Genomic DNA, 14,180 nt, shown 5'->3' with positions numbered 1-14,180 from the left:
TATTTGAGCACTAATTCATAATCAATAATAGATATATGATATTCTGTACTGAGTACAGGATAAATGATTAACAAACAATTACATTTCTAGGTCATCTCTCAAAGAATGATCGCAATAAATACGTTGTGTCTATTTATAATGTTATAAGAGTATTAAAGTACCTACATACATAGATAGCTAATAATAATTAAATGTATTATGTTACCTGAAATATTTAGATAAATCCGTAATCTCTTGATTCAAAATTCCTAAAATTTAAATTAAACAAGTTTTGTAATTTTAAAACTTAAAACCGCACAACAAACAAAACGAAATCAAAAAATTAACTTGGGTACAAAAATATAAAATAAGTGGGCGCTCGCACTAAACAGCTATCTCATTTTGTACAGTCACAGGCATCATAATATTGATAACGACTTTAACGGTTAACATGAGAATGTTATCGTCATGATGTATGTGCCACTTTGTCAGCTGTGATGAACGATCTGTGGATGAACTCCAATAAGGCTGCGGCCACAGTGACACCGATGTCGGTCGGCCAATAGTCACAGTGTCTCAGACGATGGTCGATAAAATTGGCCAACAGTTGTTCATTTCAACGCAATGAGTGCAGATTATAATTTAGAAAATTGATATCCTCTCATTTTTGTGTTTGGAAACAAGTCCTGCTATTAAATATTTATTATTAAAAAAGCGAAAGCATCACACGAATAACATTTTTAAGGATAGGGAAAAATATGGAGAATTCCATACATTGTTTCGCCAACTATTAGAACAGCATAAAGATTTACTACTATGGTCCTCTCCCCCATAAGCTCCTTTCATGGACCAAACTTATTAATTTCTCACAGTCCACGATGAAAATGCAATATTATAAAATAATTTTCGTGTTTGTATTGATTACGTCGACTGAATCTGCCGATAAAAAACAGACGAAATTGAATTTTGTCCGACTGAGTCCAGAAATTGGTGTAATCGCCCGATGCGGTCGTAGGCACTGAGATCACTTTTTTCAATATTTACTTTATTTGAATCGGCCGACGTCGGTGCCACTGTGCCCGCAGCCTAAAACTTACATTGTACAATTTACTTTATCATGGTACTTATAGTACTATTGTCTTAACTATATTTTTATTTATATTTATTTTGTATATAAAATAATGTTCAAGTATAATATTTTAAATATTTTTGAAAAATAAATAATTTACTGATTGTAAGTAATAATCTATATTCATTTACATTCTTGGAAAACCCATTAGTCTTTTTTTTTTTAAAACTCACAGAAAACGTCTCAACAGAAAACTTGTATATTGATCAAGGCTAATTGGTTTTGTCGTTTTGAATGTTAAATCAATTGAATCCCATTTTTAAAATATTTAGATTTTCATTCATTCAAATTTTGAGAAATAGTTTTTCGTTAGAAAGTAAGTAGTAATAATAATGCTTGAATTAAAAATGGTTGTGTCTAGTTTTGTACATTTATTTATTAAAAAATGTTTTATTAATCAATTATCAGATTAAAATCCTATAATTTAACAAGATTTTTAATTTTGTCTGTTACAATATTTTAAAAACAAATTATGATTATACTTTAAGTAAAACAAAATATAAAGAATTTCATACTATAATAAGTACAAGTGATTTTGTTTCTAAGTACTTCAATTTATCCACATGAGTTATTCTTCTATACTTTTTTGTATATTGTATACAGGGCTGTGGAGAGAAATCAAGGGTCCCAGGGATAAATTAATCCAGGTCCTTCTTACATGAGGTATTAAACTTGCCACTGTCATATAATATGAATACTAAAGAGATAATGTAATCACAGTCATGGTTATTCCACAGACTAATTGAAAATAATTATTTAGTCTATGGGTCTTTCTTGAAAATGTTATTTGTCTACATTTTAGATCAATATTGTAGTGTTTATTTTATTGTAGACTTGTTATAATTATACGGCATATGCTATAATTATTTGGGTAGGTTATTAGCATGATTCATGTTGGTAATCCATAAATAACGCAACACCATGACTGATCCATAGTGAACTTGGTCAGGCCCAGGCCTTTTTTGAAGCCTGGACCCCTGGGCTAAAGCCCCAGCTGTCCCCTCTCTCATCAGGCCTGATTGTATACACAGTTAAATTGGTTAATACAAAAACTTAATTATCATTGTGTATTTAAATAGATGGTAAAAAATATAACTTGCTATCAAAATAATTATAATATGAAACAATGTATTATTAAATAAAAAACAATTTGATTTAATACAATCTAAAATTTTCTTCTTCTCCTGTTAGATCTTTTATTAGTTGAATTATTAGGATGAGTTGGTGGATCATCATTATCATCATCACTATCACAATTACCTTCACCTTTATTTGTATTCTAAAAAATATATAAATTTTTATATTTTAAATTTTGTATTCAAAAACTGAAGAGTCAATTATAAACAGTTCTACTATACTCAACCAAAATAACAAAAATATAAAAATATATAATTACTTTATTCCATTCCCTGTGCAATTCATCGATCATATTAGGAGTCAATAGTCCTTGAGCTAAAAGTCTTTCTGTAAGTCTGCCCTTTCCAATATTATTATTATTAAAATTTCTTTGGGCTGATCCTAATAAACAAACATAATACACATTTAATACCAATTTAGAACTTAAAATTTTCAAATATACCTCTTAAATAATTATGTTTATGCCTAGCAACATTAAAATCTTCTTCAATTGATTCACTATTTGGACTAGAGGATTCAGAGTTCTTTAACAATCTAGTAATTTGAACAACACCTTGTTCAATAATATCATCTAATTCTGCTTGCATATCCCTTACTAAATTGGCTTCAGGAAATAAATCAGTAAACCTATAACTGCAAAATCATACAAATTAAATACAATTTTTACTTAGACTTTAAACAATAAAAGAGAGAATACAAACCTAAACCATAAGTACAAATCAAGAACATCAAACACTGCTTCTAAATGTACTAAATCAATAATAGTTTTTGGAATAGTGAAAGGCCATCCAATATGCTTGCATAGCCAATCAAAAGTGATTGATTGATTTTTACTATATTGTCTAGCATACTATTAAAAAAAATTATATTCATTCATGTACAAAAAATTACATATTGTACTTATTGTCAACTCTAAATTTACACCTACCTTCAGAAACATGGTGCAAACAAATGGCATTTTTCTATTTATAGGTGCACAACAGAAAACATATCTTGCTCTAAGCGGTAATGGCACATGCTGTATCATATCAGCAAGAAATTTAAAATCTTCAATGTTACACATGAAGTACAATGAATCATCGACAGTAGACAATGAAATAAAAATATCCTAGCATAAAAATATATCGATTAGAAAATTATTTAAAAAGATTTGAATTGTTTTCAAACCACAAGATTGGATAATGTAGAATTTGGCAAATGATATGCATATAGTTCTATCTGATCAGCAGTTGGATGAAGTCCTGCTTTGATTATAGGTTCAGGTTTTTCTGATAATATATTTCTTAAAGTAGATAAATCTTGTGGTTTAAATGTTGTGACATAACCCTGGAAAAAAAAAATGTTTGAAACATCATATAAATAAATAATTATAGATTGATATTTAAATTACCTTTTCATATTGTGTTCCGTAACGCCCAGCTCGTCCTGCAATTTGAAGTGCTTGTGATACTGATATAGTATCCATTTCTTTTTCTCCCTTCTCATTTAATGTTGGTTTTATTAATGAATAAAATATAATTCTTCTAATACTTCTAAAATATATAATTTATATGATGAAGGATTTATATTTAAATAAATTGTAATTTTAGAACTTACAAGTTTAACCCCATTCCAATAGCATCAGTAGCAACAAGAACATTACAGGAATTTTTAGGGTCATTGAATTTTTGTGCTTGAGCCAGCTTAGTATTCGGAGGCAAACCGCCGTAAATTACAGCTACTTCAATACCCCTGGATTCTATTCCTCGACTAACCTACAGAAATATATACATTTTATTTATTTATTATTAATATAAATGCACAATATCCTATTTAAATATATCTAATTACCGTGTATACATCATTTTTACTGAAGCAAACAATGCAATCACCCGGCATAATATTATCTAAATTACTAACTGCTGAATCTTCAATAGCTAATTCAGTAAGTCGTTTATACCTGCAAACCTTAGGAAAAAAAATAAAAATAAAATTTACAAAAATTAAGTAATTTTGAATTATAGGTATAATTACTTTACCAATATATATATATATATATAAATACCGATAAATATCATACCTGAACATCTTCACCAGTGGTTGTCATTAAACCTTTAACTAATTCAACTGCACCTTCTTCTCCACAAATATGAATTTCATTGGCCACCAAACCTAACAAAGCTCTTGTCCAAGCCCAACCACGACTAGGATCTTTCATCATTTGTATTTCATCAATTACTGCAATGTCATCTTTAAAAAAAATAAAAAAATATAAAATATATTAAATTGTAATTATAATTATATATATATATTATTAAATAACATACAAGGTGTGTTTACATTTGCCATTTCAACAGTACAAGAAATGTGTTTAGAAGCTTCATTTTTTTCATCAGCAAATTTTCTTTCTTCTCCAGTTACCAAGTCACATGGAGTACCCTATAAACATTAAAATTATTTTTAAAAATAAAATTTAATTAACAGAGGCAATAAGATTAAGTTTATTCTAGTGTCATTGATTATATATAATCAGGGCCGTCCTGAATATGAAAATCAAGGGGGAAGGATGAATTATATGAAAAATGCTGACTACAATTTTTTTACTCAATGTAAGTAGTATAATTAACTAAATGTAGTCGTATTTTTAATTTTTAACATGTATATATGTGTCAGTGTCGCACATTCTTAAAATTTACAATTTAGTTATATATATATATATATAATAATATTTTATATTGTATAATAAGTAGATATATAAATTTTATTCGTGTATACACTGTATTACGAAACATGTAATATTTGTTTTATGTTTGTAAAATTAGGTCCTTCTAGGTTATAATAAAACAAATTTGACTGCCAACTGGTGTTTTCGTTGGGGGGGGGGGTGAGACACTCCCCCAAAACCTCTCTTTTTTGGAACTGTCCTGTATGTAATTGATGTTAGTGTTTAGTTATAAGTTAAATTTGTCTTACTCTTTCATTTGATTTGCGATATACTTCAGTAGCCAAAAGCTTTAATGGACCACAGTAAACTCCTGAATTGGAAGACAAATACTTTTCTAAAGCATGATAGGTTTTTCCACTGTTTGTCGGACCCGCATGAAACACTATTTTACGATTAATAGCTCTAGCTTCTGGATACCTACAAAAATAATTGTTTAAAGTTTATACCAAAGACAATTTATAAATATCATACTTGGTTATCTTTATAGACAAATATGATTATAACTCTCTAAATCTCTAAATCCAATAACAATTATCAATAGTAATTTTTCTTCTAACAATATATGCTTACATTTACTTGACATAGCTAGTAAAAATATTAATCAAGAGATAAGACTATGAAAAATAAGTTGTAAAACACTTAGTCAAAATATTTGCTATAATATTGAATAGTGATATAAGAATATTAATGATAAAAAAAAATTGCAAACCAAGTCAATGAAATACAATTATAAAATAAGTTATTCTATACAATTTCTTATGTAGATGATTCACCATACGAAAAGGTCATTAATTATAATCTGATAAACAAATAATGTAAAAATTAAAATTTTATAATTATTAAATAGTTGAAAACTTGAATTTTGGTTTATTTAACTTACTAAGAATTTAGAATTTATGAACTAATTATGAAATCTATTTGACTTCCTAACTACATAATTTCAAAAATCAAAAATGTATTTATAAAAACCAATTAAAACACCGTATGAAAAAAAATTCAAACTAACCAATTAGCAGGTGAACGAAGATCACTAATTTTCTTTAAATCATCCATACACTCAAGGTGTGGAAACATTTGTTTCGCATGTCTTAAAAAATATGGAAGTATATCATCTACATGGCCAGCTCCTTGAAGAATATCACTAATAACAACATGAAGATCAACAGGCAATGTATTGGCTTCAAGACAAAATCTTCTAAAACTTATATAGGCTTGATGCTGCAAGTAATCTAAATCATAATAATAATATGAATATAGTTAGAATTAATTAATATGAATATCTCACTATCTAATCCATTTTCTGAAGCCAGCTGTTTGATTTCTGGCTTTTGGTAAAACCGATTAAGTATTTTTAAAAGATCTCCTTTATTCAGTCTTCCAGTAAGTTCAGCACCAACATTTATATCATCTGGACTTGGTTTAACAGGTACAGGAACAAACAGAGTAGATAAGCTATCATCTTTTTTAAATCTTTTCTGCATAACTAACGAAGAACATTTTGGGCTCCTATATCTATAATTAAAAAATTATTTAATTTAATATTAAAATGACAGGACAACAATTAAACATACAAAGATTATATTATTAACTTTTACTAGATACGTCTAATGTAATGAAATAAAACAATACTCTGAATATATTCTAACCTGTGATGATATTTCAATAATGTACTATAATGTCTGTACTTATTGGCACATAAAATAGTAAAAATATTCATTATTCATATATTTCTATTATTTATATCTGTAATCGTATTGCCGTAATACATTTATTTATAAATTATATTGAAAGCCAATTATTTTACAAGTACAGTTAAATGTTAAGAGTTTTAAATACCTAAGAAATAAAATATTCAATTTTTAAAATGTGCACTCTTATCACTGAAGAAATTATTTATCCCACTAGTTTATACTGTTATCGATATTTTTATCAATTGTGTTGTTTTTTATCTTTGATCATTCATCTGTAATATTGACTTAAAATGTTTTTTGTATCGGTGTAAATGAACCATAGAGGAAGAATATGAACTAAGATTTAGACAAATTTTAATCTAAGGATAAGACAATTTTGTATCTACATTCTAAAATATTTTAAATGTAAACTTCTATAATACATGTTACCACTTTTATATAGATCAGCTCTTCAGTAATTACTTGAAATAAAAAATTCAATTTGTTGCAATGAACAGTTAATGAATGAGTTATTGATTTTGTTTAACAAAGTGTAGCAATGGAATTTTTTAATTTTTTGGCAGATTGTTTAAAAAAAGTAAGTTATTGATTTAGGAATTATTTAGGCTAATTACAAATTTATATCTAGGTATATATATATATTTATATTGTATTTTATGATCTGTTTTGTTGATGAAAAGTTATATTGAAAATATATCTGAAAAAAAAATTTAGTGTCTTTACTCTTTAAATATAATATTAACAATGTTTTTAATTTTACTAAGAACACTAAGTTTATCTAAATAGAAAATATTTAATTTTGGGAAAATTTCCATGTATACAGAATGTAGCATTCATTATATTATTATGTATTATATAAACATGATTAAAAGTGATTAAAATATGTTTAAAAAAAAAATTAATTACATTTTTATCATTGCATACTCATTTGATCATAGTTAAAATGACATAATTCATAATTGTTTAAATTAGTACAAAATAAATTATCCTTAAAATCTCAATTGTATTGTACATTGCATTATAGTGATCTATGACTACTGAATACTATATATATAAATTATAAATATACAAATAGGTACAAAGGAAATTATCTATATAATATAATACATCTTATGTCTTAAAAATAAATATATGATGATTTGAGTATAATGTAGTTGTATTATTCTAATCAATAATAAATTAGGTATTCTATAATTTATTAATTATCTTATATATAAAAGTAAACATATATACAAGTGTAAGTATAAGAAACAAATTTAAAAAAAATGTAAGATACTGTAAAAATTGAAGATGAAGATGGAATGACATAGAACCATAAATATACTCTGCTTTAGATAAGTCAATGGCTTATTTATTAATGCTATTACATTATAGTTTTTGACAGGACTAAATGAAATGTCCACTGGACTCTGTTTTATATTATCCAAGGTCTATGTTCGATATAATTCACTAAACCTTTATAGTATTTAAAATACATATTTTCATTAAATTAATTTAAAAATAAAAACACATTAATATTTTATATGTTGTACATAGTAAGTGTTTTATTTATTAGATGAAATCTGATGATACATTACCAAGAGTAACATGTCCACGTATGTATAATGATGGTAATCTAACATTTGAAGGATTAATGGTGGTTTTCGCTTCATTTTCTACATATTTGCAATATTTAAACATATACAGATCAGTATGGTGGTTGCCAAATTCAAATTATACTTCATGGGTAAAATATTTACATACGTTTTGTTATACATTTATTTATAACATTATTTCTTTAAAAATAATTCTAATCTCTTTTAACTTGACTCATAATGAACTGTACCAAACAAATAATTGAACTACATTTTTATCAACTGAAAAATTAAATTCTTGTTTTTTTTAGATTTATTATAATCTATAAAATATATAAATTACTAATGATTAATAATCATTATAAATATTATGATTGATTTTCAGAAAATGCATTTAATTGATCAACAAGTGGTTATATTTATATTAGCTATGCATTGTCGAAGGTTTGTTTATTGCTTGATCACTTGGGTTTTTCACATTTTGTGTCCTCAAAATTATTGGAAATTCATCAGACTATTTATTAGGTATGCTGATTATATTTTTTTACAATAATAGCTACTTATAAAAAAAAACTTATAAACTTATAAAAAAACTACTTATAAATACCCTTCATGGTAATTCAATTAAATTTATATTACTGTATTTTTATTTTCAGATTATTTGTTACAGTAACACTATTTCTTTTATTAGCTTTATTAGCATTTGATCTCTATTTAAAGTATGATTATTTAATAATTATGTACCTATTTATGCCGTGAGTAAATACTTGATTTTAATTTATCTTACTTAAGATTAAGTTTTAAAATAATTATTGTTTTCTGTTAGAATTGTTGGTTATTTATGCTACTATGGTTTTAAAGCATGTCCATTTTTTGACATGATGTGTATTAGTGAAAAAGAAATAATTATAAATGGAAAACCATTAAGTATGTATTTAATAATTATGTTAAAATAAAATTAGTCAAGGCTTTAAATAAAATAATTTTTAACCTAAATAATTTATTATTAGTCACTGAAATATTTAATATTTTTCTTATAATCATAATAATAAAAATACATGTTTAACGCTCAAAGACAAATACTTACATTATAACTTTTATTATTTAAAAAATAACTTAATCATAATTTTCAGTTCAATATACAAATATGCATGTATGTACATCAAACCCAAAAATAATTCGTACAGAAGTGGAAAATATGAGAGATGATTTTAACAATAGACTGACTCAAATACTATTTTCTTCTTTTTTCTCTGCATATTATGCATGCTTTTTGCCACTAGTTTTTGTGCAAGTATGTTATATTTATTTTATTTATTTAAAATATTCATATTAAATAAAGAATTTAAAAAAGTATTTTAGGTATAATTTGTTTATGGAATAGTATACTTGCTCTATTAATGAAGTAATATATTTAAGGTGGCATTTTAAATATTGAGAGATATTTTCACTATATTAGCAATTAGTAACTATGGAAATCAATTTAATTTGTTTGCAATTTTTAAAAAAAAAGAAACAGTAAATAATAATATTTAAAAAAAACTATCCAAATTGATAAATTAAGCAATATTATTGTTTAATATCTGGTTCGATTTCTTAGTTCAGTGTCAGCAATACTGATTATACAATAAATAATAATAAGAATCTTGGTATTGATTTAAATCAATAATAATAGTTTTGAATACTTATAAATCTTAAAATATACAGTTTTATTTTTAAATAAATTAGAAAACAGGTTTTGAATGCCAAATCCCTGAATGCTTTATCCATAATATTTTGTTTATTTATATAATTTAATATTGTTTTATATTTATACATTATTATGAAAATAAATACAGAGCTATAGTGGATATTTTAAAGAAGTATTCTAAATCACACTTCCCATGAAATTTTAGTTAAAATTATTATTTAATTTTGTTCTTACATAAATTTGTAGACATATGTGGTTTATGAAGAGCATTGGGTATTAATGCATTTTCCATTTGTAATGATGACCATGGGCATGATGTTATGTATTCACTACTATCCTGTTAAGTATGTAACAATTAATTTTTATATACTTATTTTTAATTTCTCTGAAAAAAAGAAATAATAGTATTATATGATAATAAAATATAAAATATTTAGGTATTTTGATCATTTACACAAAGCAGCCATGCATTTGGGCCGTTGGAAAAGGGTAAAATTAGATCGTCCTCATTTGCCCATACATTTGTTTGTATTTATATTATATATTTATTGAATCTATTTCAGTGATTATTAATAATATGTATTAAATATTGTTATTTATTAATTATAGATGGTCAGAAGAAGTGGTTTGGCAACAGGGTTCTCTCGTTCGACATAATCAATGTTTATACAAAGCCGAAGGAGTATCAAATGTGGCTGAACCTGGAAAAAATGCTGACAAAATGTTTTATGTATGTATATATATAAATTGAATAATTATAAATCATTTTAATATATAAGAAATATTAATAAGCAGTGGTGGCTTGTTTCTAATAGTAATGGTTGCTTTTCTCACACAATTAGAAAAAATAACCAAACAAATTTTAATATTTTGAAGAGTATTTTATTTATATATTTATAATTTATTGATGTGTTTAATTTCAAGACATCTATGAGAATAAATCTTATATAAATCAATGGTAATATAGCATTCAATTTTAATTAGTATCTGTTATAAATGTTTTAATTTAATTTGATCAGTAGTTGAAAAAATTGGATGACTTGTGAATCATTTATTTGAGTAATTGTTTGTGAAGTTTATAGGTTTCAATGAATATAATTTTTCAAATTTTTTTGTGTAACTATTACAGTGTATTACTCTTAGTTTTTTGTTGCTAAATTTATATTGCACACCTATATAAATCACTATTCAATTTATGAGCCATCGCTGATCAGTAATAGTTTTTTATTAAGCTCTAAAAAAAATAAATATTTTGTTTTTTCTAGAGAATTTTCAGTAACCCTTCAGAAACAGTATTTTTTACATTAGCAACAATTCAAATGTTATTCATGGGTGTATTAATTATTGCACTAGTAATAAGTTTTCAATGGCATCATATATTTTATCTTTCATTTGTATTGCTGCTAAATTATGTCACACTCTGTAAGACTATGTTTAATTACCGTATGACGGCCAAGATCTATAAGTTGTTGAAGGAAAAAACCCAGTAAATATTGTTTACAAAACTGTTCAAGCACACCAGGCTCTACTTTTACCTTCTATTTTATCAATATATTTGACTAAAATGTACATATTAATTATGTATATAACAGGGATGGGTAACTCAAAATAACTAGAGCCAATTTATGAAACTTTAAAACCTGGTAGGCCAAAATAAAGAAACTAAAAAAAAATTATCATTCAAATTGATTTTTAGCATTCATTTTAAATTATTAAATTTTACGACTGAACCAATGCAATAAAATAAGTACCTAATATCTATAGCCATGTTAGGTATGCCAAAATGGATTTATATTATACTCCATGTTCATTTATACGATGATAATGTGGTGTTTACTCGGTGTTACATTTTTTTTGCAAATTTTGTGATAATTATATGTTAATGTCCTATGGTTGCTATCTATTTCTCTATCGTTAATTATTAATTGTAATAATTTTCGGGAGAAAAATGGTGTTTATCAAACATTGTTAAGAGAACTTGCCTCAGAAGACCCAAAATATTTACTCTAAAGCCGGGTTTACGCGACGCAAATCTGATACGAAAGTCAAGATTCGACATGTTTCATCCTATCTGAACTTGCTTCGGGTAATAAACTAGTCAAGCGAGGATGTCTCGTGGTGAGCGGATGCTTATTCGGTATTTGGACGCGCGTCAAAGAAGATTCGTACATTTGTTTCGCGTCATGTGAACTACTTTTTTGAGCGTAGCCGCAATGGATCAAAATCAATGTACTGGCACACATATTGCCGTCATCGTTGCGTCGCACTAACTGTGACTCGCCCTGAATCACATTGCTTCTCGCATAGATACGTATAGTATAAAAATTTAGGTGAATTAGATGTCTCGCGAAGCAGCCTCGCAAATCTTGCCTCGCGCTTCAGATTTGCGACGTGTAAACCCAGCCTTACGAAAATACTATCAACTATCAAGTCTTTTTAATAGTGTGATAGCACTATCATAATAGTGCGATTGTGACTATCATGAAAACTCCTACACACTGTACGATTTGGTCAGATCAGATGTAATATCAGGTCGTGTCAGATGACGTAAGTGCGATTCCTTTGGACGCGTCTGTAGATGCGCGGCCAACGCGGCTGCCATTATAACGGCCGATCACGGATTTCTTAAAACGCAGCCGCTCATATTTTTCATACAAAATAAAATATTTATTGGAGCCCTTCAGTTGTTTTTCTACGTTTCAACAGTCAACTGTGTATTGTTAATTATTAATTTTATTGTGTATGGTGAATATCTAAAATATTATATACAGTGCAGTGTAGGACGTATATATCATGTCACTTAATCTGCAAAAAAAGGAGACATTTATTAAACTTCTTCATTTAGAAGAAATAGATGACGAAGAATTACTTAACAAATTTATGTTAAAAAAAAAAAATCAAAATTTCCATGATATGTTTCAAACTAGAAAATTTGAAGATTTTTTCAGTGTTTTAATTAAGAAACATTTATTCCGTGACCAAAGAAAATTTAGAGAGTTTTTAGACTTAGTTATGATCAATTAACATATGTTTTAAATTTAATAGAAGATCAGAGCCAGATCTAGGGGGGGAAGTCGGGGATTTATCCCCGAGCGTAACATTTTAGAGGGTGTAAATTTTGTAATTATTAACAACTAATTTGATATTTTTAACTTCGTTAAATACTGATATTAGATTAAAACTCAATAAGTACGATTGTATATTGATTATAAGAACACAATTTATTTGAGTATTTGTTTATTAGTCTATGGATAGGGCGTAATTTTAACATTTTACCCGGGCGTATAAATTCCTAGTTCCATCTCTGTAGAAGATGATATAAAATGTAATGCGTACAATAGACATTACATCTTCTTCATACGAAAAAAGTAATTTTGATGACATATTATAGAAAAATAAGCTAATAATTATAATTATTAATTAAATAATAATATATTTGCATATTCTGGCCGTGCGTTTCGACTGCCTTCGAAGCGGTCATCGCAACACGTTTATTGACGCTCGCGTCTGCGGCGGTCTAGAAAATCAGTTTCTATTTAAAAATAAGTAAAGTAGCATGGGTGCGTCCAAAATCTCGGCCGAACTAAGGCAGCCGCATTGGCCGCGCATCTATATACTCATCCTAAGGAATCGTATCTTAAGTCCTGTGGGGTCTTGTTAAGTGATCATTCCATCTAACCTTCCGACCCACCATCCAAATCATATAGTGTATAGTTTAGAGCAGGGGTCGGCAGCCTGCCGCCCGGAGGCCGCATGTGGCCCGCGAAGCAATTTTTTATGGCCCGCACAAGGGTAGTTAATTTTTGTGTTTTATTTTTGTTCAATAAATTTTTCATACAATTTTTAATATTATTCAATTCTTTTTTCTTTACAAATAAAATTGTTATTATTATCTTATCGGAGTCTAAGATAATGATGGATGCACTACTTAGTCATAGGATAAATTAAATATACTTATATATATATATATATATATATAAATTAAAATTTTAAATATATTTAATCTATGTATTTAATACATATGTATCTAATATATTTAATCTATGGTCATAGGTACTTTGCGTTTGTAATAGTTTCATTTTACAAGTAAATCCAAACATTATGGCGACTTAAAAAAGAAAATTTGTGATGAACATCGTTTTTTTGATAATTCTTGAGTTTATTTATACTTTTTCTTCGAAAACAAAAGTAAGCCATTATGTTTAATTTATCAAAAAATTTAATTTTTTCCAGTAAAATTCGTATTTTTTACACTCATATTTATATGTAAAATAAT

At 26.6% G+C, this 14,180-nt stretch overlaps 3 protein-coding genes across 5 annotated transcripts in view; 1 reads left to right on the top strand and 2 right to left on the bottom strand.

The window, feature by feature from the left end:
* LOC112694071 (CAP-Gly domain-containing linker protein 1) overlaps positions 1–470 on the bottom strand; it is a 33,494-nt gene extending 33,024 nt beyond the window's left edge. The window contains exon 1 of one of the 2 annotated variants that reach the window (XM_025569421.1): positions 206–470. The gene's annotated coding sequence lies outside the window, so the exon portion shown is untranslated. The remainder of the gene's footprint in view (positions 1–205) is intronic. The other variant, XM_025569418.1, reaches the window with a different exon arrangement.
* Positions 471–2,204: 1,734 nt separating this feature from the next.
* LOC112694045 (ATP-dependent RNA helicase SUV3 homolog, mitochondrial) lies at positions 2,205–6,666 on the bottom strand. Its single transcript, XM_025569383.1, has 15 exons — positions 6,596–6,666; positions 6,235–6,461; positions 5,956–6,178; positions 5,198–5,366; positions 4,552–4,663; positions 4,305–4,474; positions 4,076–4,192; positions 3,842–3,999; positions 3,636–3,777; positions 3,413–3,571; positions 3,174–3,353; positions 2,947–3,095; positions 2,688–2,878; positions 2,505–2,626; positions 2,205–2,387 (listed from the first exon to the last, which is right to left on the bottom strand). The coding sequence occupies exons 1-15, from the start codon at positions 6,664–6,666 to the stop codon at positions 2,274–2,276; spliced, it is 2,304 nt and encodes a 767-aa protein (XP_025425168.1). The 3' UTR covers positions 2,205–2,273.
* A 216-nt stretch (positions 6,667–6,882) lies between these two features.
* On the top strand, positions 6,883–13,070 carry LOC112694046 (transmembrane protein 39A). 2 transcript variants are annotated; one of them, XM_025569384.1, is made up of 11 exons: positions 6,884–7,018; positions 7,083–7,217; positions 8,196–8,366; positions 8,600–8,739; positions 8,871–8,969; positions 9,041–9,141; positions 9,348–9,508; positions 10,151–10,248; positions 10,342–10,428; positions 10,514–10,634; positions 11,170–13,070. In XM_025569384.1, exons 2-11 carry the CDS (start codon positions 7,179–7,181, stop codon positions 11,392–11,394), a joined length of 1,242 nt encoding a protein of 413 aa, XP_025425169.1. In that variant the 5' UTR covers positions 6,884–7,018; positions 7,083–7,178; the 3' UTR covers positions 11,395–13,070. The 2 variants fall into 2 exon arrangements, with proteins under 2 accessions (XP_025425170.1, XP_025425169.1); XM_025569385.1 differs by lacking the exon at positions 8,196–8,366 and having other exon boundaries at positions 6,883–7,217.
* The last annotated feature ends 1,110 nt before the right edge of the window (positions 13,071–14,180 follow it).

The sequence above is a fragment of the Sipha flava genome, unplaced genomic scaffold (assembly GCF_003268045.1).
Source record: "Sipha flava isolate LNK unplaced genomic scaffold, YSA_version1 122_pilon_pilon, whole genome shotgun sequence".
In the NCBI taxonomy this organism is placed as follows: Eukaryota; Metazoa; Arthropoda; class Insecta; order Hemiptera; family Aphididae; genus Sipha; species Sipha flava.
Note: the sequence above shows the minus strand (reverse complement) of the source record. Positions and strands in the feature narration are given on the sequence as shown.